General features: G+C 40.1%; 1 protein-coding gene across 1 annotated transcript in view; it reads left to right on the top strand.

Annotated features, from left to right (window-relative positions):
• Positions 1 to 25,313, top strand: part of ano2b (anoctamin 2b) — a 121,886-nt gene that overhangs the window by 34,462 nt on the left and 62,111 nt on the right. The window contains exons 7-15 of the mRNA XM_088923468.1: positions 1 to 52; positions 585 to 640; positions 3,137 to 3,175; positions 4,246 to 4,310; positions 5,239 to 5,373; positions 7,297 to 7,457; positions 10,194 to 10,276; positions 12,165 to 12,248; positions 18,357 to 18,440. Of these exons, the coding sequence (XP_088779594.1) occupies positions 1 to 52; positions 585 to 640; positions 3,137 to 3,175; positions 4,246 to 4,310; positions 5,239 to 5,373; positions 7,297 to 7,457; positions 10,194 to 10,276; positions 12,165 to 12,248; positions 18,357 to 18,440 (759 nt within the window). The remainder of the gene's footprint in view (positions 53 to 584; positions 641 to 3,136; positions 3,176 to 4,245; positions 4,311 to 5,238; positions 5,374 to 7,296; positions 7,458 to 10,193; positions 10,277 to 12,164; positions 12,249 to 18,356; positions 18,441 to 25,313) is intronic.

Genomic DNA, 25,313 nt, shown 5'->3' with positions numbered 1-25,313 from the left:
GTGTATGAAATACTGAAGCGCACCTCCTGCATCAGGACATGTCAGAGTACGGGTAAGCTTCTCGAGAAAGGGGCGGGGTTGCCAAGAAGTACCTGGAATTAATAACCCACCAGGGGCCCCAGTGCGAGCGAGGCTGTGCTCTCTTCCCTAATGAGCTTCAGTGTTGGAGAGCGAAACACCCAGCCTTATGCAATCTGCTTTCTCGATGCTATGGCAATGCTCTTAAGGCAATGCTGAACATGTGTTGTGTACTGTAGGTACCTGTCGGCATGACCGATAACTTTCAATTTCGTCCAGCTGGGCTAACATGGTTCATTCTTTATTATGCAGCTCCTAAATGAATATGACAGGTTTTCAACACCTTAAATGTGTTTCTGGAACCCTTTGTAAGACACAACCTTATAAGATTGTTTAAACCAATGGTGTCTCTATTAAACTTTGCAGGCTAAAGTATTTAAATGTGTTTAAGATTCTGTATCAGTATACCAACTCTTGTGTGTGGGCTGTAAATCAGGACAACTGTTGTTTACCTTACATTTTCCTTCCAGTATTACCTGTCTGCCTGTTCTCTTCATTTGTTTTAGGTATTACCACTTTGATAGCAAACGGTGTCTATGACTCTGCTTTCCCCCTGCATGACGTAAGTCGATGATGTCAAATTTGTCTTCTGCTTAGACCTTACAAGAACCACAGTTTTCAAAAATTAAAATGGCTGCCCCGAAAACTAATGTCCAAATGCAACTCTCATTTATTAAGATACTTAATAACCCAATATAGTATGTTGTAGAAAGAATAAAGGAAATGTCCACGAGAATGGTACGGTTTGGATCGTTTCACATGAAAAGGTGGAGCTTTGCATGGATCTTACCCATTGGGCCCAGCATGCTGAATCAGCAGATCCCAGCTCTGTCCCTGGGAGATGCCTGCTGCTGCATCTAGTTTTTCATTCCAGCCGAGCTGGTAATCGCTGGCGCTAATTGAGACCTTTAATTGATCTCCCGGCTTGTTAAGACTTGCTTTGCACTCCTAGTGTGCTTGCTATCAAACGTTGTTTGGTTTATGCGGTCTCTCCTTTAATCTGTTTTAAGGGTTTGATCCCCTTTTACTATCTAATATTAGAATACATAACAGCAATAAATATTATTAGGTGATCAATTCATGCTGAACAGGTATGACCACCATTACCAATATACTTTTTAAGGTGGTAGTAGTTCAGGTGGGTAGCTGCGTCAGCATGCGGAACAAGTAATAAACCTATTACTTGTTCCTTTGCATACTTTTTAAGGGTTTGACTGGAGTTTATTTGGAAATTGAAGTGGCACAAAAGGTGACACAGAAAAACTGGAACAAAAAGCTCAGACATTACACAGCTGCTGGCAAATCATCTACAGCTTAGCTCTTGTGAAGCACCTGGAGTCTCATGACCAGCGGTGACTTGACACCCTCTTGCTGAGCAGGGTCATGTTTAGCGCCAGTGGTAAAAGTGTGCTTTCCTCCTGCGGAGGTCCAGTTGGGTAAATTTCAGCAAACACTCTTGACCTCCGGTAGATTCGATCATCAGAAATTCTGTACAAGTTTGGTATGAATTCCAAATCCCTCCTCAGCTTTTTAAAGGCTAAAGGTAAATTTAAAAAAGCCTTGGACAAAAAAAATTGAAAGCGATTAGCTTGTGATTAAGAGCTCGGCTGGACCACAACCAAAAAACACAGAGGTCCTCCCACACCAGGGTTGTGATGTGCTGTGTAAAATGGATCAAAATTCAGTGTTAAATAAGGCAATTTATTAGTTTGCTCTTTTTTAAAACTTGGGTATACCCAAAATGGTGTTTGAATGCAGTTTCTGGCACGTTAGAGGCATCTTCCATCTTTGTGTCCAGATTCCAGACAGTTCTAGAAATTTCCAGAAATAAACACAATTCCAGAATTTTGGCATAAAAATAGTTATTTGTCAATTACTTAATATTTAGTTTATAAAAAACATTATTTGTCCCTTCCAAAATCAAACACTCAGAAGTATTCTTGTATTTCATTAAGATAATACATGTAAGGGGTACAGGTATCTGATTGATCTAGATTTTTAATTTTAACTGTAATACTTATTAAGGTTATATACAGTAGGCTACTTTCTGTACCATTCTGTTATTCAAGTGATATTACTTCTCACAATGTGTGTACACTATTGAAGCTTTAAAAGCAGCTGAACTGATGTCATTTTACATTTACGTTTACTTTACAACTGGTTTTAAGTCTGTTCCAATGGGATTATTTAGTCATAGAGACTGGACAAGGATGTAAACAAGGGCAAGTGTTCCATTGTTGCTAGTATCGGCAACAAAGAGTTGCTCCCGTAGTTGTATGGGATTTCACGACGCTGAGAAGAGTAGCTGACAAATCAATAGGATCACATTCCCCGATTTTCACCATGATCTACAGTTTTAGCAGCTGACTGCTTGACCCATTATTCAGTGAGGTATGACTCACCATATGACATCTTTTAATAGGCTGGATTCAAGAAAGCCAAAACACACACAGCCGTCAGGTACACTGCTCTTTATTTCCACCGTGAAAAAAAACCGAAGCCATCAAAATAAAAGTGTAACTTCCTCTTTGAGCTTTTAACTGACCTTCTTGTGTCCCTCGTTATGAGTATCGTTGCAGCTAAAGTGTTTACTGGCTTCCACAAAACATTTCCAAAGCTATACAAAACTCTCTCACTGCAAATCATAATGGTTTAGTCCTCAACCATCAGGATGAGACTTGATCGGCATGGGTTTCCTGAGAAGACAGGCAGGAAGAAACCATTGCTCTGTAAAAAGAACATTGCCACCTGTATCAAGTTCAACAAAGAGCACCTGGACAATAAGACTACCAGAAGAATGTCCTCTGGACAAAGCTGAACTTTGTGACCACAATGAGAAATAGTTTGTGTGGTGAAAACCAAACAACACCTTTTTGCAAAAAGCAGAACCTCATCCTGACCATCAAGCATAATGGGCTGCTGTGCTCAAGTCTGATATTATTGTTTAAAGTAATCTACATTTGAAATGACCTTTTGCATTATACATTATGCAAAGATCTGAAATTAAATATTAAGCAAGGCGACATCTCCTAAAATAATACTTGTGTTGGCTTCACAGGGTACGTTTGAGAACACGGAAGAAAAGAACGAGAGACAGGTAACGTGGAATTAATTCCTGCCAATTGTGAGGTTCTCAGGAGAGTTTCATATGTAAAATACACAAAGCAGAAGCAATCATGTGGAGTTTGTATGTTCTTCCCATGTTCACATGGGTTTCCTCCGGGTCCTCTGGTTTTCTTCCTACAGTCCAAAGACATGCTAACAGGTTAATTGGCTTTTGGGAAAAATGTCCCTGGTGTGAGTGTGTGCCCTGCAGTGGACTGGTATCTGCTCCGGGATTTTTCCTGCCTTATGTCTGTTGCTGCTGGGATAGACTCTGGCTCCCCTGTGGAAAAAGCGGATAGAAAATGGATGGATGGGTGGATAAAGCTATGGATCAGTTGTCCAGGCGACTGTAAGGATATGTTTTCTGTGCAAATTGTGTGCAAACATCTCTTGGTTATGAGATTGTTATAATGGAGAAGCTCAGAGTGGATGTTACTGCCAGGGCTGTACCAGACATTTCTTCTATTAAAACAAAGATGAAGTACCAGACATGCTATAGGCCCCTTTGAAGCACATTATTGCATGAAAACCAATCTCCGATCTGTATAAGTGATAATACACCAGAATTGACAACACCCAAGAATCAAACACGTTGAAAAGGTCTCCGTAAATTTAGCTGAACCCTCATGGCTGAGACCTGCTGGCCACAGGACGAGGAGGCTGGGACCCCCCCCCCCCCGTGGACAGAGGAGTGACCAAGGGGCAGCTGCAGAGGTGCAGATGGGGTGGAAGTGGGATACAAAAACGTGTGAGTGAGAGAAGGGGATTCTGGACAGCATTTATAATGATCCTGTGATGAAATAACATCAGGAGTGATTTTGAAGTATTGACAGTTGAGGATGATTGATCTTGGATGTTGTCAACCCTGCTAAGGAGGGTGTTTTGTGTCAGGCAATGGCAAAAACTCCCGATGAGATACATTATGATTCCATATTGTAACACGATAAAATGTGAGAGAGTCCACGGGAGGTGAATATGATTGATAGTCACTGTACATGCAGTACGTATTATTTTAGTAACTTTTGCTCAATATTTAATATTCTTTTCTATTACTGTTTTTAGATTTTACATCAGGAATGGGCCAGATATGGAGCTTTTTACAAGTACCAGCCAGTTGATCTTATAAGGTACAAATCAAAAGTTTTTAAATTCAATTAAAAAGACTTACTGTACTCCTAAAGTGAAAAAGACTGCTTTATCCTAAAAAATACCATGTAAAATAGTCACTTATTGATTTGAAAGTATTATGTCCTACATCTCTTTAAAAAACAATTATTTAAACATTAAGAAGTTTTTTTCATTGATATTGATTGGCAGTTTTGTGTGCCTGTTTGATTGGAAAAAGTCTTTTTCAAAGTGGGGAAAAAATTTACCCAGATTTGGTATATAAGTTTCTTGGCCTTGATTTATACAGCATTTCATGATATGATAATACAATTGTGGCAGGCCAGAAGCAGTGAGGACTGTAGTTGCAGCTGACCTACCACTAGAGGTCATTAAGGACTTTACAGTCTGTATATGTTCATTGATTGATTATCTTATTGGTGGTCTAAGGGTTAAGAGAGAAATTCTCAGATTTGGTTAATTTAGACTAGTTTGGTGTACAGCATAAAGGACATTGCTGCCTTATGGAGCAAGGATCCTGGGTTCAGTTCTGAATCATAGGGGTGTGAGTTGTTTTGTGTTAATATGGGTTCAGAACTACACTGCTAAGCTAATTGGCTTCTGGGAATACTGGTCGTGGTGTGGCTGTGTCTCTGTCTGCCTTTTGATTGACTGGTGTCTTCTAAAATCATGTTGAGGATCCTATGCGACCCTGAAAAAGAGGAAGCTGTTTGAGAAGGAAAGGATGGTTGTAATTGTTATGCAAAATGTGCATGAAAGTGTTTTTTTTATTATTAAAAAAAGATGGATGGGTGGTTTCAATGGTTTTATACACAATTTAAGTGATTTACTTTAATTATAGTGCACATGGACATGTTCGATATATTTAAAAGTGGTGAAAGGTATCTGGTGAATTTAAAATGTGAGTGTATCTCTGCTTCTGTCTTGTAGGAAGTATTTTGGGGAGAAGATTGGCCTGTATTTCGCATGGCTGGGAGTCTATACTCAGCTCCTCATTCCTGCCTCTCTAGTGGGAATCATAGTGTTCTTCTATGGCTGTGCCACTGTTGACATGGACATACCCAGGTAATTCAACGTTTCTGACTTTATCTGGGCATCAGTAGAATTTGATAACCTGTTTTTCTTGAATAGTGTATGGGAGCCCGCAGGCTACATGCTAAACTCCAGCTTTTAGTGGAAGTCTTGCCTGAAGCTAAATCAGATGGGTACATAACTGGGGTATGAGCAGATATGATTAGAAATACACATGTGGAGGTAAAGGACTGCATGGCTGGAGCAAACAAATATACAGTCCTGTAGTGTCTACAGTAAAAAAAAAATGTGAAAATGTTTACACCATTATGTCTTAGTCACCGAACTTTTCATTCATGTTAATCTTGTGCACAGGTTTGGGTTGAATTTCAAAGGTTATGCAGAGGTGTAAAGTAAGGATAAGCCAAATATATACTTAACAGAAACAGCCTTCAATATCACAGCTTAAACCATGGATGGTAGAGTCTCTCATTAATGGCTAATATAATATAATATCTAATGGCTTTATAATGTTTATCTTGAAATCTTTGAATGTCGGCAAAATTGAGATGGGTCTACCGATGAATGTATTGCTGTGAAAAGAAAACAAAACATTTGCCCCTTTTGATGGGGGGTAATTCAAGCTATGAATGTTTCAGATAATAACGTTCTAGAATGTCATTCATTGTGATTTCAAAAGACAGCAGAGAGGCACAACTTCAAACAAGCAATGGAGGAAAATGTAAGAATACTCCTAAGTTAATGTCAAGGTTAACATGGTCAGGTGGAAAATAAATATTTTAAATGGCTCCAAATCATATAAAGGCAAGTTTGCAAACAAAAATGCAGTAAAAGAAGGATAGATGGATTCAGCACTATGTTATTAATGCAAACTATGATTAATGGGGAGAAATGGCAATCTGCAACTCAGCCATGATCCTTATAACTGTTTTTGAAAGACACCACTCTGAAGCCCTCATAATTGTCATAAATGTCTGACAATTATCATGGTCTCCCCTGCTGGAGATCATTCTTGCATTACCACAGCATCTAGCCAAGCCACCACTCACTTGTATTTTAGCCTTTGAACGTCCAACAGCCAGTTGCCGTGACTACGCACTTAGGTGGGAAGTCTGTTCCACCTGTGTTCAATTATCGACCACGCCTACCTCGTATGGAACAGATTTCCTGCCTGCCGTGTAGTCATGGCAACCAGCTGGTAGACAGGTGTGCAAGGGCTTTTAAGTTGCCGTGGTAATGCTAGAACATTCCACAGCGCTCTAGTGTGGTAGACCTGGGCAATTATATACTGAAAAGCATTACATTGACTGAAAGGTTTTGTTTTCACTATTGCATATTTATTTAAATATTAAATAATTTAGTTCATTATATTTCTGAATGTATTTCTTTATTTCAATTAAGCAAACATGAAAAAACTCATCTTGGTCCCTTGTAGATTTGCAATACACCTTGTAGGGTAGAATGGTTTACAGCTCTGCACATTCACATTTATGTTACTGCACCTCTGACAATGGGGTATAATTAACAGAAAAAAACATGCTTTAATCTCTGCTGATCTAAAAAGCATAGACCAGCTACAAGGGGAAAGGAAGAGGCCATTGGGATTGCGAGGGTATAGAGGTAAATGTCCAGGATAAAGTACCCCAGTTGAATAGATCTGCAGGGGCGATTCAGAAGGATACAATTCATGACTGACAGCAGCGCAGGGCAGCCAGACATTACCGCCCCTTCTCATGGTTGGTATGCTTATCCAATTGAGGCATCTTTAGGATTAATTATTGTCCTGTACCCCAAAAAGGTTGGGTGTTGCCATGACCAAATCAGTACTCATGCAGTACAAATGGTGCCTCCTGGATGGATATCATCAGAGCACATCAACCACATCAGTATTCCAACACCTTAATCTTCATTGTCCTCATCATCACCGTCCTCATCATACCAGTATTCCTCTTGCAGCCTTGAGATGTGCAACGAGGACAAAAACTTCACCATGTGTCCACTGTGTGACGGGCCGTGTGACTACTGGCACCTCAGCACGGCCTGCTCCACCGCCAGGGCCAGCCACCTCTTCGACAACCCTGCCACCGTCTTCTTCTCCGTCTTCATGTCCCTCTGGGGTAAGAGCCCTTCGGCAGCTCTAAATGGGGGGGATCCTGGCTGCTCTCCTCCAAGGGTTGAGCCTGGGTCTCGTCACTCGCCAACTGTGACCACTGTTCCCCATAGGGTCTAACACATTAGGTCAGCCTGGGCTCTCTTGGCACCACAGCGACCCCTGTGGTTGTGTGGGGGGTTTGCAGTCTTGTGGTGCTACTGGTGAAAAAGTTTGGTGGTTTAAGAAATATCACCAAGAGCAGTTTGTTGGTCCAAGCCAAATGTAGCTTTGCCTCCTTGAGTTTCGAAATATGCATTATAACAAAAAGTAATGGAGACAGTGTTTAGGGCTGCTTTTTTCTGCTTTTTCTGGACAGCTTTCCTAATGCAACAAGACCCCTCCGACATCTGGTTTCAGCTGAGCTCTCGGTTAGCTAAGACAATTCCTGAAATCACTGTGTGTAACCAGACCTTTTAATCATTTTCACAACTGAGTGGCACTCTTCTCAGGAAAAAGACTTAAAAGATCTGCAGTTGTTGTTTATGTGAATTCCTCCATTTTCTTTAACCAGACAATGTAGAGAAGCATTTTAACTAGGCAAACATATCGCAGTATATACAGAGAAAATATTACAATTAATTTGCAAGACATCATTTAAATAATGGATGCCACATTACATAAAGAACATTTCTGTTTTTGTGTGTTAAAAATGTCACAATTTGCCAGACTTTGCCAGAGTTAGAAAGTACAAGATGCTGTTGTGAGGAATGAAATTTGCTTTTTTTAGTGGTCTTTAAAGACTGAGCTAGGCAGGACTTCCCTTCCTAGAAATTTCAAAACTGATGAGGTTTTGCAGAGGTTGAGAAGGACAATTATTAAAATCATAAAAGGACAAGTTGCAGAGGAACTCATTTTTTTCGTATTTTTCCTTCTGCAATTTGTATTACTGTAATTTTTGTTTTCTTTCATGTTGTGTTTTTTCCTTGGGGTTCAGACAAGGTTTTTGACTGAAATGGGTTACGATGTACAGGCTGCTGGTATCAGGACTCATATTTTTTTCAGTTTTGGAGCAGGTTTTATGCTCCAAACACAGTTGAACGTTGTTGAAGATTTTACCGTAACAAATGAATGTGAATGTTGAAGATCAGTCTGAAACACATTGGTCTGCTTTGTGTGTTAAGTGCTGGGTCACTATGAAAATATGATTTAAGACCAATTGGGGGAAAAAAATCTTATAAGCACACATTTTGGCCTTTTCATTTAAAAAACAAAAGATGCACACACATTTGAAGCCCAGCACAATACATGATGTCTTTATTTTTCATATCTGAAGGTAGTATATCCTCATTGATTTTGCATGCTAATTTATTTACCCAGAATTCATAATTTTGTGTTGGGATCTACAGTATATTGTACATAAAACATACCAGAGTATTATAATACAGTAACTGTATATCGGTATAAATTAAGTTTGTTTATGCTGATGTATGTTGTTTTTCTGTTTTAGTAATGTTATTATTAAATTATGCAATATGCAAAACATAAACATGTTTTGGTGTTTGACATATAAAATGACATGAAGCATAAAAAGCATTAATCTGTTTTCATACATTTCACCGTAGGACATTGCTGCACTGAGCTATAGACGTTCTTCAGCTCCTGTCTGCAGTTTCCAAACTGCCTGTTATTGTATTACAGTGCCTGGCTATGGGTAGCACTGTCACTCGCACACCTGACAGCCATATTGTCTAATATCTGATAAAAGCAGCTTGTATTACAGAGTCTGCAGTGAGCACTGCAGAGATCATCTCTATCAAAATGGTCCAGCGGGGAAAGTTCCATGAATTATTTCTCACATCTGTGGTCCCAGGAGGGTGACCTACAGTATAAGAGATTTTTTGTCAGCAGTAGTCCTGCTACACCTGTGGGGACCAGCTGAAACAAATGACACTTGTTGTGAACGAAAATACATGGCGGCCGTACATTGCATAGGAACCTATTTGTGTTAAGAGATCAGATCACTTTATTGGCCAGATACAATTTCTCGCATTAAGAATTTGTCTTTTCGTAGACCCCAGCTTGCTCTCCATGAGACAGGGAGAGAAGCTTGGGGTCAGAGCACAGGGTCAGGCATTTATACGGTGCCCCTGGAGCAATTGGGGTGAAGGGCCTTGCTCAGGGGCCCAACAGAGTAGGATTCCTCTGCTGGCCACTGGATACGAACCGGCAACCACAGGCACAGATCCTTAGCCACAGTGCCACCTCCATGTTACCAAGAGGTAAATGGTCCCATCAAGGAAACGGCCACTTTTTTTTTCTATGTATCTGGTCATAAACCCAAAGCTGCAGAACAGCAGGTGGAAAGAAACACATTTCTCAAACCCCGACCAAATCCAATTCATACTGAGCAAACCAATCATGCCAAGAGCCTACCTGAGAAAATATTGCATGGATCTCAGAAAACAAGAGAAGTGGAGGATGAAAATGACAGCAGGCTGCCTGTCGTATCCCATCTATTTGAATGCTAGTAATTAATCCCAAAATCTTCTTCAATGTGGCTGAGTCATTTGTTCCGGAAACCCTTGTAATCATCTTAATTTCCACCAGTGACCCTTTGTCCTCATTGCGTTGTTCAGCTTTGGGATGAGTGTTGGGTAGCAGGACCATGCTCCCATTGTGTTCCCGAGCCAAGCAGGCTCAAGCGATACGGCCGGCGCAGGTTAATCCTTGACATTCGCCATGTCCTCGCTTTTCCCCGCAGCCGCCATGTTTCTGGAGCACTGGAAGCGCAGGCAGATGAGGTTGAGCTACCGCTGGGATTTGACCGGCTTGGAAGAGGAAGAGGTAAGTCCACTGACCTTAGAGTTGGACTCGTACAGCAGTCCAGAACCTGCTGTCGTGGAGGAAAACGGGCAGAAAATAAATATGAATTTTTATAGATTTTTGTATAGGTATACCACAGCTGATAACTGCCTGGAGAAAATGTGAATTACTAAGGTTTTGGCCAATGGTGGTTTTACAACCTCATTAAGTTACGGACAGCGGTATCCTTTCCTTTAATTTAATTAGAGCTTTTTTTTCAGCTGCTTTGTGTACCCCCCTTGAACTTGGGAAGCACTGGGGTAGAAACTAAAAGCAAAGTGCAGTTCTGTAGATGTAGAGTTACAAAGGCTGGCATTACTATGTAAAGGAGTTGAAATCCGCTTCAATCTTCACCATGGTTTTAAGCAGATGCCTCTTGGGTTGTTTGTGGGAGATTTCTGTCCATGATCTTCTGATGTTAACATGTCCAATGCACAAAGGTTCCACTGTTACTGTGGAAAAAATCATATTTCCTGTTTTGTTTCCAGATCATTTTTATTCATTCACTGTGAAACTCAGTTTGCAATTATTCACGAATATAGATTTGAGCTGTAATTTACAGTAAATCAATAAGGTGCCTTTCTGATGTTTGGCAGTCTGGCAGGGGACAGTGGGTAATAACACTAGTGACTTGGCATGAAGAAAAAGACCTGTGGCTCTGTAGAAGGAAATAAATCCAGAATGCATACCTGAGCCCAGGCAACCACCTAGATTGTGGTTTCAATAGAGCTCCTTCAGGCTAGATCATTTCATGAGAGGTGGACTGAGTGGTAAGTGACTGAGGGATATGTTTTGCTGAAAGGAAGAAACGACAACTGAGGCTGATGATCATCTTTTACAAACCTGCATCTGAGGGGAGCTGCTCAACTCAGAAACCGCCTGGATTGATATGTTTTAATACTTCAGAACCCTGTCACAGAAGGACTGCTGCCACCTTTACGATTCAGAAAAGGTTGAGGAAATGCAAAGATCCATACTACATCTGGGGCTCAGTGTCTTTTTAGTTAGGTGGGGATGCCTGAGTTTTCACTCGATTTCCACCTGCAGTTTTTACCTGAAACGATTAGAAAGCACAGTTGCAGGGCGATTAAACCCACTGAGCAACAACCTCAGCAAAATTCATGTACAGGAGTGTCAGCTGGCCGCATGAAGGCACGGGAGTTGGCATTACTGCCCCAGAGATCTAGTGTCCTGGGTTTGATTGTAACTGGTGCACCTGTCTGTGTGAAGTTTGCATGTTCTCGCTACATTGGCTGAAGGGATTTCACCATAATCTCCAATTGCCACCCACCTCCCAGTAACATGCAGGTTAGATCTGATGCCCTATTCTAAATTGTGCCATTCAAGGGGGTTGTACCCAGCACAACCAGTGCTGGCAATGGTACAGTACTGCAGAGAAATAAAATCAAATGATCTGACTGGTTTATAGAACCTGAGTACCAACCAGAAAAAATCAAGCCATTTTTCAACAGGGTAACATCTTTTTTTTTTTCTTTACCAAAAGCATGGCAGAGGCAAAATATTTTTGCAGCTTGTTAATGCCGTCTTGCTTTTTAGATTTACTTTAAACTGTTTGTTTTCTCTTTTAATATGCCATCTTTACAACAAGGACCGGGTGAAGGTTTGGGCTTTTTCTTTTGCATTTTCGTTTCACAGTATCTATTTGTACCACAGTTTCGTGCTTTTGAACCTGTTCTGACGTTGTCTCGTTTGTAAACTGGTTTCAGTGGTGAATATGACTCCGGTTGTCCGTTCTCATGTGTTGAAATGCTGTGAGTAGCTAGAAACTCTGTACCCCCCGTGTAACCCCGAGTGGACCTGCTTGTGCCTCTTCCTTGAATTCTAAATATTCTTTTGTTATTTTCTTCAGGAACATCCACGACCAAAATACGAAACCAAGCTGCTTCAGAAAAGGCAGAAGAAGAGGAGGAGTAAAAGGAAGAACAAAAGTGAGGTAAGATATAATTAAACAAGGTTAACTTTGTATGCAGGGTGTGAGAACATTTGACACAGGTGACAGAACCTTGACTGTACAGACGGTTCTTATTCATTTCTTGCCGGATAACATACTGTACCTCATATGCTATAATGCTCTGATGATACCTGGAATGATGAATGCGCTATGTTACCATATTCAATTAAGTGCGAAAGCCCCAGTATGTAATGAAATGTTTTTATTTTGCTTTTGCTTTTCCATGAATCGCCGAAACAGGCATAAATGGCCACATGCAGTAAACCTACAACTAAATTGTGTTGTGATGAACCCGATGGTCTGTGTTATATACTGTACCTTCTGAATAGTCCATGACCTCCAATGGTGTTGGGCATTCCCAAAATCCTGAAAGTTATTTACAAATCAAACCCAGGGGATTATTTCAGGAGAATTTGTAAAACAAGATCCCTTGGACTCCCATGGTAATTTAGGAGAATGTGCACTTAAAACACATTCAGCATTCGGTCAAATTCCAATAACAAAACAAACAGATTGATATTAGGGTGTCTAATACCTAATATATTGGGATTCATTTTAGTCGTTTATCTGAGGATATGATAGATGCTGCCAAAGGTCAACACTGTCACAACCACCTACCCTCATGAGGAATGAACCAGGGAGGCAGCAGCAAGAGTGTCCATTATACAGCAGTGGCACCTAATAGCATAAGATCATCCATCCATTTTATATCCACTTTATCTAATAATAATAAACTTTATTTTATATACAGTAGCACCTTTTAAAGGTGGCTTCTCAAAGCGCTTTACAGAATGTCAACAACAATAACTTAAAAGAATACACAAGAAAAAACACAATTACAATATACAGAGGAGACCGTGGATGGTGGTACTAAGAAAAGCAGAGGGGTGAAGAATGGAACCAGTTAAGTAAAGGCTTTTCTAAAGAAGAAGGTTTTGAGTCAGGATTTGAAGGAGTTCAAAGAAGGTGACTCTCTGATATCCTTGGGGAGAGATTTACAAAGCTTGGGGGCATAACAGGAGAAGGCCCTGTCACCCATACAATGTAGACAGGCTTGGGGGACAGTTAGGAGACCAGAATTAGAAGAGCGAAGGTTGCGAGATGGGGAGTAGGGTGATAATAGTTCAGACAGCTACTGAGGTGCCAAGCCATGCAGAGCCTTATAGGTGAGCATGAGGATTTTAAAGTCCACACGGAATTTGACAAGAAGCCAGTGCGAAGACTCCAGGACAGGAGTAATGTGATCACTTGCACTAGACCTGGTCAGGATTCTGGCTGCTGAATTTTGGACATACTGCAGTTTGTTCAAAGTAGATTTAGATACCCCAGTGAGTAGAGCCTTACAGCAGTCAATTTGAGAGAACACAAGTACAGGGTCATGGGGGAGCAGGGGTTTATACTGGCAACTAATGAGCACAAGGTAGGGTACACCCTGGACTGGATGGCAGTCCATCGCAGGGCAGACACACACTTAACACCAGGGCTAATTATCCCACCAGTATGTTCTTGGACTGGGGGAAGAAATTGAAGAACATAGAGGAAACACATGCTAACATGGGAAGAACATACAATATCCATGGTGACTGCTGCTGACCACTGGGTGTGCTGCAGCCCAGATTCAAATCACAAATAGTTTAATTCAATGTAACAGTGTGTTTGAGAGAAACCTAGTATGAAGTATGAAGTATGAATCTGCTATGCCTGTGACCTGTCAAATATATGTCAAAAATAATGAGCCTCCTACATTGCATTAGTGAAAGGTAGCTGAATGTCTTGGGTTAAATAATATTAATATCGGTAAAAACAACAACTGTGTAAGCTTGTTAATGTCAAGAGAATTTATTTTTGTGTTTAAATGAGAAACCTTTTGCATTCATTCAAGATAACATTTCATTAAATCAAGATCCTTTTTGCGTTTATACTACGTAACTTAGTTAAAACACAAGAATTAGTAAACCATATTGCCTACTACTGTATATTGCATCACATGTGCAATAATATTGTTTCATGCAAAGTGGCATTGACTTTAACAACGGAAGAATGTCGTCATATTTTCTCTTTGTGCAGAAGAATCAAAAGGAACATGTCTACCATGTTTTGTATATAAAAAGAAGAACACCTTGTCAGTGAGCATTCATGGTTTAAACGTGTCACTGTCACTACTACACAAAAAATTCATCTTTTAAATGCACTACAGTTTCTTGTTTAAATGCAAACTATTTTTTTTTTCTCCATGGTGCTAATAAGCTTCCGTAAATGTATTGAGTCTCAGCAGAGTTTCATACTGTAAAACATAAATATAAGGCAAGTGCTTTTACTTTGAAGATAAAACTGTGACAAAAAATCATCACTGGATAGAATCCGCTTGCTATTTATCTGAGTTCATTAAAGCAGTATGCCACATATGTTAAATAGTTTTCTGCGTTTAGCAATACAGGCTACATCACTTGTGACTGTTGTGTTATTATTTTGGGATTTTCAGTGTTATCCTTTTATGTATTCAGAAGGATACACAACAAGAGAAATAATAACAGTACAGTGAGAGTGACAAAATAGGAGAGACAGTGATGTTATTGAACAGAATCCTCATAGCACTAATACAACCCAACATCACCATCGCAGCAGGTCTCCCTGGTTCATTCCTCATAAGGGATCACTGAGCAACACTGTCATTTTCTCAGCCAGGCAAGTGAAATCCAAAGTCTTAAGCATGCTATCCCTTTCTTTGTCAGATTCTTTAATTAATATAAGAATTTGACTGAACAACACTGCCACGTTGTGAACTGAAATATTTATTTAGTGTTTTTTTTCCAGAAGCCAGTAGAGGGAGTAGTTAAATGCTTTTAATGTTTGTTGAATTCAATGACTCCAGTTGCTGTAAAAGCAAGAGGGAAATGAAAACTTGTTAATAAGTATTTTGAGGTGTGCTTACAGCAGTGATAAGACTGGGATATCAAAAATAATAGTCAAAACTATAAACAGAAAAGAGGGTGGAAGTCTTCTCGTTTGTGCTACAAACCAGTAAAGAATCTTGAAAAAGAGTGCCAGAAGTGGTTCAAATTGCAATGCAGGAAGAAAACGTTGCAATTCACATACTAAAAATTCAAGAAATGTTTTTTTTTTGCAACAGAGAAAACTGTTCATCCCAGGAATCAACAGTAATCAACATCTGCACTATTTGGCCCTTAAATTGAAAGCTGATGGACTCTAGACTCGAGGAGATTTAGTCTGCAAAGGGAAAAATTTTCCAAATTGCAACAAGGCCCAGGCCGTTAAAAGAAGCTATATCAGAACTAGACGCTAAGACACAGGAAATACAATATTTGTGGTAAATAGGCACCAACTGGGGAGGTCACTAGCTCACTAGATCATTTGTTTCACATAGAACTAAAAGTGTGATCTAAGAATCTCATACAGCTGTTTCTTAACAGAAACCAGGATTTCCGCTTCGAGAGCAGGACTGGGCACCTACAGTAGCTCCAGCCCACTCCATACTGTGCAAAATACTACCTTAATTTTCCTCTTGTGTCCTCTGACTCACATTGCTCTGTTGTTTATGAAGAATGGTTTGAGTTTTGTGGATTAAAAATACAGGGTTCCTGACACATGGGAGAATTGAAACCATCCAACATATAACAGAAACCACTCAACATATTTTTCACGTTGGTAAACGAAGTGATTACAGTTAGTACAGGTCATCCATCAAAATTAATTTCCTTTGCTGCCCGGCCATTGCCTTCTTGAACTCTGTCCTGTAATTAAGTGACTTGTAGCGGTGCCGGAACCTGATCCACTCTTAGAGTGGCAAGTTTCCATCTCTTATTTACTGGGGTCAACCTCCTCCCAGATCAGTGACTGTTGTCTTAACACTGGTCCTCATAATTATCTTCTTGAGGTATCCCAGTGCATCAGTGCGTGTGTGCTGTACAGTAGCTGGTGGTTCTTTTTTTGGTGTTCATTAGGTTCAGTACTGATGCCTTTTGCTGTTCATGATACAGTATGTACCATCAGGGTAAAGATTTGCAGCTCGTAAGGCTTCTTCAATACACAGAATTATGATATCAATCTGATTATATAGGCTAATCCATACCTTCTTGGACAGTGCAGTGTTCTACTATACATAAGATTCAGCAATGGCAGACAAATGACAGATTAATTACAGTCTCAAAGTAAGGTTTTGCATGCATGTAAAATCACAGTGAGTTGGACGTAATTAGCGAGTGTGCAATAAGATTCAGATGTGTATTTCCCAAAAAGTAAATGACCATCAGTGTCTGGGAAATGACACTGTGTTAGAATTGGAGAAGTGGCCATCTCTGTGTGAGCTACTGTATGTACAGACTTGCTCATGATTTCTCCATGTGATCCAACCCTGATCATGGAGTAATCCCTGCGTGATGCCAGATTCTACTAGTTCTGAAACGGGTACGGCGGTGATCCCCGTCACAACCCACGTTTTACCTTTGTAGGAACTGAAAGCAGTTTTCCAAAAATGCTCCAAATAATTTTCCTGTCACTGAGAACCGAGCTGGATCAAAACACAGAATACACAATATTCCTTCAAGACCAAATGTTGGGACACCCTGGAATATTTAGTAACTCCAGTTCTTCTGCCGTTATTTAGAGATTAAGCTATTACCTCTGATGTGTGCTTCAAACAGCCGAAGAAGTGAAAGGCACACATTTGCAGGAATGGATCATTTCAGATTGTGGGAAACTGGTGTCTCACAAGCTGAATGTAATGCTTGTTTAATTTTTCAGATATTTAACATACAGTTCCTTAAATAGTAATGTTTGTTTGGTTTTTTTGCTGTGTTTGAAGAAATGTTAACATGAAATGTCTTGAAAACATCATCCAGTTTTTTTTCTATGATTACTTCAGGGTAACACAAAGTGCTATACAATTAACAGATGTCACACACAAAATAGAAGTAAAAAGAAAGATTGTGTGGCGTCTGGCCTTCAATAGAGTAAGAAGACCTGATTGAATTGAATTAATTAATTAAATTAACCTTTAATACCCTTAAGGGAATTTGTCTTGCACTACAAAAGCTCATAACATACAGTATATGAGTATAACATAAGGGGCAATAAAGGTTAAATAGTACAATACAGCAACAGTACATTATCATGATACAAAACAACATTTAACAATGTTTTTCCGTCAAAACTCAATCCCGTATAATGTAATTAGAAATGGACTGTTAGCTAACAATAATAACAAACCCCTACCTCCAAGCCATCTTTCCATCGTTCGGCAATTGAATACTTTTATGTATAACTGAAACAAATGCTCCGATTTGAGATGAGAGGCGTGACCTGTGAGACCGTGAGCCATCCCACCTTGGCCAGACTGACAGAGCGTTCCAGTTTTGAGGATCTGGCTAGGAGTGTCTAGTAGCTAATGACGGATGGCAGCCTAGTACAGTAACTCCATGGCCACTATATGGATCAAGACCTGGGATGTCACATGTAGCCTATCCTGCAGTCAGACACTGCATACCCCTATGATGCTCATGGAAAGGAGGATTTTTTGTGAGATGAGAACATGATGAGTGAATGCTCCCTTCACCAGACTGCGAGATGATGTGTGGCATTTAGGGCTTAGTGCCCAGTGATCAGACACGTGCTTCTCCGGAAAGGAATGGGACAGGACCCGGCTAAACAGCATCAGCACCTGGGTGTAAAGTGGTGGTCACAAACATTTCTAGCTAATCACTTTCACAGGACACCTCTTATGGTTCAACCCCTTGATGGCAAATGTAAATCTGTCTAATAAATGTCATGTCTGGTTAATAGATTCTCAATAAAATGTTTTTTGTGCACCCTCTACACAAAGAAGGTTTTGTCATTTTCCAGTTAACCTGTCGCAGTTCTTATTGATGTTTCTTCTGATGTTCAATATTTCGCTCTCCAATATTAATACTCATTTCCCCAGAATGCGGCATTTTAACCAGCAACGTAAAAGTGTCATAAAGTGATGTATTGTTGCAGTGTGACACTGCGCTGCCAGTGGTCTTTTAACCAGCCTGTCACACTGCAACTCAAGTTACTTGACATGATTGTTAATATTTTATATGTATGTTGCAGCCTAGCAAAGAGGAGGAGAATGGAGGTTCAGGCAAGGAAAAATGGAGGCAAAAGGTCCTGTCTGCCATGGGAGGAGAGAGCTCGGTAACTAAGCTGACTGCATGCTTTGGCTTTGCTCTTTCGCTCATCTGCGCAGCTACTGTAAACGCTTGGTCACCCACGCTGGGCATGCTTTTATATTGGAGTCTCGGCCAGCTTTGCCTATATCTCACGGCTGTTTTTTCTTTTCTACGGTGGGCCTGTTTGACACAACAGGATGGGAAAACGGTAAGAGCCAGTGGCTTCTGAAAGTGTCATCTGGTGCCGCGAATCTTTTCTTGTTTAACCTTGACTTTTCCTTTTGCGCTGTCCTTCTGGCTTGCTGTTACATTGTTAGGGTGCTCTCCCCTGTTAGATTTAGGATAATACTCACACGAAGATTTGGAAAGCAGCCCTTGTGGCATATTTGCATAAAACCCTGTGAAGCTGATGGGATAGAAACAATATTGCACCAGAGCTGGACACTTCAGCATTTAACAGGACTATTGTACATGTTGGGTGGTTGCCACAAGGTATAGGACAGTTTCTTACTCAATCTGTGGAATACATTTGGTCATTGAAGTATGTTCTGCATGACATTAATACATTAAAGATGTTAACATCCTTCATCCTTCAATATACATCTGTGTCAAAGTAGCAGTCAGGGGAATTTGGTGCCCTATGTGACATTAGGTCAATATATGATTGTGTTCCTACAGTAATTACAAAAATATGTGAATTTTATCCCAGTGGACACTGTGATTCTTGATGCAGTGTGAGAGCTTTCTCCTGCAATGGGCTCTGTCTGGATCCTACAGTTATAAGAAAAGTGAGGTCAACCTGCATCTTTTTTTTTTTGCAGTCATCAAATACGGAGACCATTGAAAACTTCCAACCGCTATTAGTGTAGTGCGAGCGTGGGTAGGCAATAATACTATAGCATGACAGGAACTGAATTTCAATGCCCTTACCTTTTTATAGAATGGGCTAAGCCTAAAAAAGGAGCTGAGGAACTCAGGAGTAAGTTAAACTATCTAGTTTCCAGACAGTTGTCAGTTAGGATGCTACTCCGGTTGTATTTTTGGTCCTCAAGGGGGTGGAGTCCTGGAGTTCTTAGGGAAACATCCAAGTCCGTCACAGATTGTCCTTCCCTTCTCTCTGGAGTGTACGGAAACTAGCAGCCCCTGTGGTCAGCCAGTCTAGCCTCAGGGTGTCTCCCTGACAAATGTCCAGTTGGGAAACGGTGACCACTACGAAATGATCTTTTGGAGCTGTATCATTCTTTTCGGTTTTTAATTCTGCATCCAGTGAATGCAATCATTACTTAGTCTGCCATGCTTTGACGGGTTCGTTTTACACGGAGTAATCGTATCGTCCCTTGTCTACTGTGGCTGCTGTCTGCAGAATAGTGATGACCTCATTCATGCAGCCACTGACAGGAAACATCATGGTCATGTAACGCTGGCGCCTTAAAAGTCACAGAAAATTGCCAGTGATTGCGAGTGTCAAAGGCTCAGTCGGAAGGCAGTGCGCCGGTGAGTGTCTGTCTTAGTCCGATGATAAAGCTAGCAGTGCAGTTCCATTATGCTCAGCAGTAAAAGCTTGTGGAATTCAAGACACAGATGTGACCATCTGCACTCAGTAAATTATTAGCCTGAAAGAGGAGCTAGTGGAAGATGGATTGTGCGGTTTATCTTTTCTAAAACCGAGAAAACACATGTGGCGCAATCGGTGTGGAGATGTTTACAACCGTTTTTACAAGATTCGAATGATTGAGTGAAACAGGTATTTGCTATTAAGGCTCCATGATTATCTTTGTTCACTTTATGCGTATCAAAACACACTGTGCTTTTGTCATAGATCAGAAAAATCCCCTGTCGACTTTACAGCACTTTACTGAAATATAGAGGCCCACCCTGATTATGATTGGTTCACAAAACACAGGCAGGGGGTGTTCTGTAGTGCCGTTGTGCCATTGTGCTAACAGAATTTGATTTGGTGGTATTTTTGAATCATAGACTCAAAGTTCTGTTATTTCGTCTCAAAAAGCAGTGAGAATGTTCTGTAAATATTTGACATACACGGTTATGACCTTGATATTGTCTCCAATACTTCAGCTGGGGCGTAAGAAAGCCCATCTAGCCTCTTAAATTGTGAGCATCTAACTGATCCCTGGATCCACTCCAGCAGTTTCTTCTCAGAACCCAGTGGGATCAGATTCAGATATCTACTATGTCTGTAGTTACACTTTTGACCTCATGTCATATACTGTACCTATGAGCTTCGATTTCTAAATTAAATGTCCATTTCTAACTCCAAGTCACATTTAAGGGAGATGCAGAGGAATGTTACTAAAATGAATGCCCCAAATTCTATTGATAAAGAACCATCTGTGTGCCATCTGTTTTGGGTAGTGATGTGTTCAGTTTTCAGAAGCATGCTTGTACAGTAGATGTTTGATCCAACTGATAGTAGAATTATAAGAAAAGATTCACTTGCAGGATGAGCGTCTTGACATTCTATCTTGGCTCCATCTTGCCACTTTGAAATAATGTGACAACACTACCTGGTGTAGTAGGCAAAGTCACTTTTAGCACCTTTGTCAACAGCGGGCCTCAGGGAGTGATGATTACTTTGGATTATTCTGGAAGCTAACTATTTGTTAGCACTCTTGTGGCTGCGTATTGTTTGAATGTGATCAAATTACCCGCAAACAAAACACAAATTTTATTGTACTTGTCCATTACATTAATCTTGTGATCATGAATGCAAAGTAATGAACTGTTAAGCAGAAATAAAAATTAACTTTGCTATCCCAATAGTTCTGGAGAGCACTGTACAGTATGTTCTTAAACATAGTGAGATTTTTCATCACCAGAGCACAGTAGGGACTTACAGTATCAAGCACTGACGTACTGTATTTCAAGCAAAATCTATTGTACGAGATGTCCATAAATCTCAGGAATAATGGTTGTGTGTACCCATTTGGCTGCTACACTTTTTTTTTAAACTTTGAAAGCCTTACTGAGTAATTAAAAAAATCTATCTGGTGTGAGGGAACGGCAGGTCCAAACAAGATGGCAGTTCCTTTTGGAACTACATCACCCAGAATGCTATGAGAACTGGTGTACCGCCCTCAGTCACCTGAGGTTGGGTGACAGCTTAAAAACCAGGAAGCTCCTTCTCCCACTGCTGCCATGTGCTGCGGTAGATTTACCCTCTGTACCCAGATGAGACTGGAACGATCAGTTACGGTCATTTTCCTTGTGATGTTTCCAGCATGAAATTCTAGCATGGTAAATGTGCAAAATTATGTTTAGAGCTTTACCATGCATTTGCCTTGATTTCCAACAGACTGAATCATGTTTTGCCAGAGTTCCCTATTGCTTACCATCCTTTTACTTTGCCATGATGGGTCTTTGTTGCATTTTACTCTTCTTTTACTCTGATAGTGTATACCATAATCACACATCATCAGAGCTAAACTGGTCCAAATGACCCAATATTCCCAACGCTGCAGTAATGAAATCCTGGAGTTCTGCCTTTGATGTTCTTTTTAACAGGTTAAAATGGCTACGCTGTATTTCAAATTATAAATAGTGCTCCACCTGTATTTATAGATGAGCTAAAAGTTGTCACCTTTTAGCAGCTGTTGATCTGAGCTCCTTCACATGTAGATAGTTCCAGTTATTGATACTGTATGTTTTCAGGAGATGTGTGATTTCTGCAAAGGATATTTACGAGAAAGCGATTTGCATTCATTTAGTCTGTAAAGAATACCACTGTGCATACATTGGTTGATGGAGAATCTGTCATATTAATAGACCCAAGCAGAATGCAAATGGGTATTGCATTAGCTTTGGAGGGCTTGCCTTCTCAAAAATTAAGAATTTGACTTAAGCTGATATGTAGTTTAGTATTTACAGCACAGTACATAGCAGAATTACAGGACATTGAAGAAACGAACTGAGCACTGTGTGACCACTAGGGTGCAGTAGAGACTGTTTCATGGTGCTCCATTGAGCTAGATTGCATTAACTACTGAGAACGGACAACAGACTTTTTTTTCAGATTGAGGCATTGGCACTGTGGAAATAACCAGACAGATGTTTGAATGACATTTTTGTGTAATATGTCTAATGCAAGAAGGCAAAATTCAGTGATTAAGGACTACAGTTTATTTCATCTGTAAGAACTTATTAATAAAATAATACCAATACTGGGTAGATGCAGTAGATGGTGATTTAGCACTGTTCAATACAGTAGATCCAGTTTTGTTCGTCTTGCAATTGATGAAAACACCTACAGAACTACAGCGGGGTTCGCATTTGCTATTCATAGTCTAGCAACCCACATTCATAGCTCCAAAATAGTTACCAAACAGGCTGAGGTCTTCCCAAAAGTTAAAGGAATTTACAACTCTTTCTCATGTTTCCCAATATAAGGGATGGATTGTTAGTAAAAATGCACTTTATCAAGAGCAGCAGTTTCATATAAAGATTAAAAAAAAGAACCTTTTTCTACTCTCTATATATATATTTTTTACTTTTAAGTGATAATGGGAGGAAGTCTATCTTATTGAAGTAAGGGCTTTCAGAATATATCAAAATGCATTGTTTGTATGGAGGCTCATTTATTTTATATCCCAATAAAAAAAACCCAATTACATTTAAATAGTCTGTCTGTATCTAGTTTCCTTTTTTCCCCCCCAACATGTGAGCTGCGCTTGATTTCACTGGCCTACAGGATGATTATTCGTCTACCAGTGCCTGTTGCAAGAATCGTGTTTATAATGCCCATGAAAGGGGGTTAATCCGTCAGAGCTGTGGAAACAGATGTTCCATTAACAGGATCTAACCTCTGACGATCTAAATACACACGCATTTCATTTCCTGGAAAAAAAAAAAGCACGTCCTAGAATCTGTACCATTCTTTTTCACCCGTCTCCTGTTCATTATAGTCCTGCACTAGTGCTAGGTCCTGTGTCCCATATTATACAACACATTCCTTATGCACCGTATTTATTTGAGTATAAGGAAGTTACAAGGAAGGAAGAACTATTTTAGGTTCCTGTGAGGTCAGCACCTGTGATGGAGGAGAAAAAGAAAGCGTTCTGGAACAGTTTAGCCTGAAGTCATTCCTAATTGACAGAGTCTTTCACAATTTCAAGCATCCTGAATAATTTTTCATCTGTGTGTGTGTGTGGGGCAGGTGAGCTCCTCAGATTCTGCTTTCCTGGAAACCTGATTGTCTAAGATGAGTAAATGTGGGACCACTCTTTCAACTACCTTGCGCCCTGACACAGCCTGTGTAGGCTTCAAGAGTCTAGATACGTCTTATGGGGTCCTTGCTCTGTCCTTGCTCACCTATTTTCCAGAGTTGTCGACAAACCTGTGTGGTATTTGTCCTCACAAGCATTGGTGCTGTGCAGTAGCCTGTCCTGTGCTCTAGCCTGCGTCCTGTTTTTCAAAAAAAGCTCCGCTTCCATGTTTATCTGCTTGAATTTACCTTGGATTTGAAAAATGTTTGCATCGAGCCCTTCGCCTTTTGTCACTCTGCTTCTTGTAAGCAATTGTCAAAAATCCCAAGTGATTGTTTATATTGTACAGCCTGGACAATCTCACAGGCTGTGTTTTTTTTTTTTGCTGTTCCCTGCGTTACTGATATTGCTGGAGACTCAATGTTTCACTCTGAGATCTTTATGACTTAATTGAATCAGTTGTTAATTAATCACTTTAGACCACTGGACTAAATTGCACTTATTTCCATCCATTGAAGTTTGAAATTACTGTACATAAAGGATTCTGGGCTCTGGGGTAAAAGGGTCTCCTTTAAGTGCTTTGATGTTGCGCTACACTATGAAAATGTGCTCTGTGAAAATAGTGACATGAACTTGGCATGCCATAAGGAGACAGCCTATTTTATGTTTGAAGATATACTGTACTCTACGTTTATGGCATTCTGGAACAGAAACCTAAAACCAGTGATCTTGTATAACGGACATTTAAGGGGAGATACAGTATCTTGTCAAATACTTGATAGGAAGCACAGAGGCATAACAGCTGCAAACAGCGACAGGTTTCGGCGGATAATAGCACAGCACACACAATGTGTACAGCCTCTGTTAAGAAATAATAGAAAATGTTTATAGCGGCCGTCTTGAAGTTCTTCAACCCCTTTTTATCTATCTGAAAATGTGAAAATGCAGGATGGACATGAGTCGTTACCCAGAGAGGTTTTCATTCGGTGCACAGGTTATCGTCCACACAATCACGGTTTTGTCATTAACCTCCAATGATTGGATTTCCCCAGATGGCCTAGTGAGGTTGTTGGACTTGAATTAGCCAGGGTGTTCTCAGGTCGTACTGCCACATCTTGTGACCTTTTGGGTGGCTGTGAGCTTGCCCCTCTGTCATTAACCGACTTCTGCAATTAATGCCCACTCTTCTGTATGCTATTATTTATATGAATAAACCTATTACTTGACTCTGGGGGGGGGGAAAAATAGTGCTCCAACACTGCACATTGGCACAAAACAGGAGTCACCTCTCTTGTGCTAGTATGAGACGGTGATAAATTAGATTCCAATTTTTAAAAACAAAACATTATTTCCCACAGCCTACTTTAACTGTTTCAATGCTGAATTTTTTTAAAATTTTGTCTTCTAATCTTTTAATTGGGGCATAATTTACAGCAAATAAAAAAAACAAGAAATAATCGCAGACGCCAAACTTCAGTTCTTTCACTGCTGAAGTTTTGTTTTAACTGTGGCATCATTTACACCTAAAGCATTCAGGACTTTACCAAATATAAGCACAGATATAAAGAACCAATCATGAATTTGATCCTCAAGGTCCTGATAATACATTGGTATCGATTAGTTATACGGGAAAGTACCCCAAAACATCTGATTAATTAAAAGAAGGAAACGATATCATT

The sequence above is a fragment of the Atractosteus spatula genome, chromosome 8, assembly GCF_055471065.1.
Source record: "Atractosteus spatula isolate fAtrSpa1 chromosome 8, fAtrSpa1.hap1, whole genome shotgun sequence".
In the NCBI taxonomy this organism is placed as follows: domain Eukaryota; kingdom Metazoa; phylum Chordata; class Actinopteri; order Semionotiformes; family Lepisosteidae; genus Atractosteus; species Atractosteus spatula.
The sequence above is the reverse complement of the archived record's forward strand: the minus strand, read 5'-3'. Positions and strand labels throughout refer to the sequence as shown.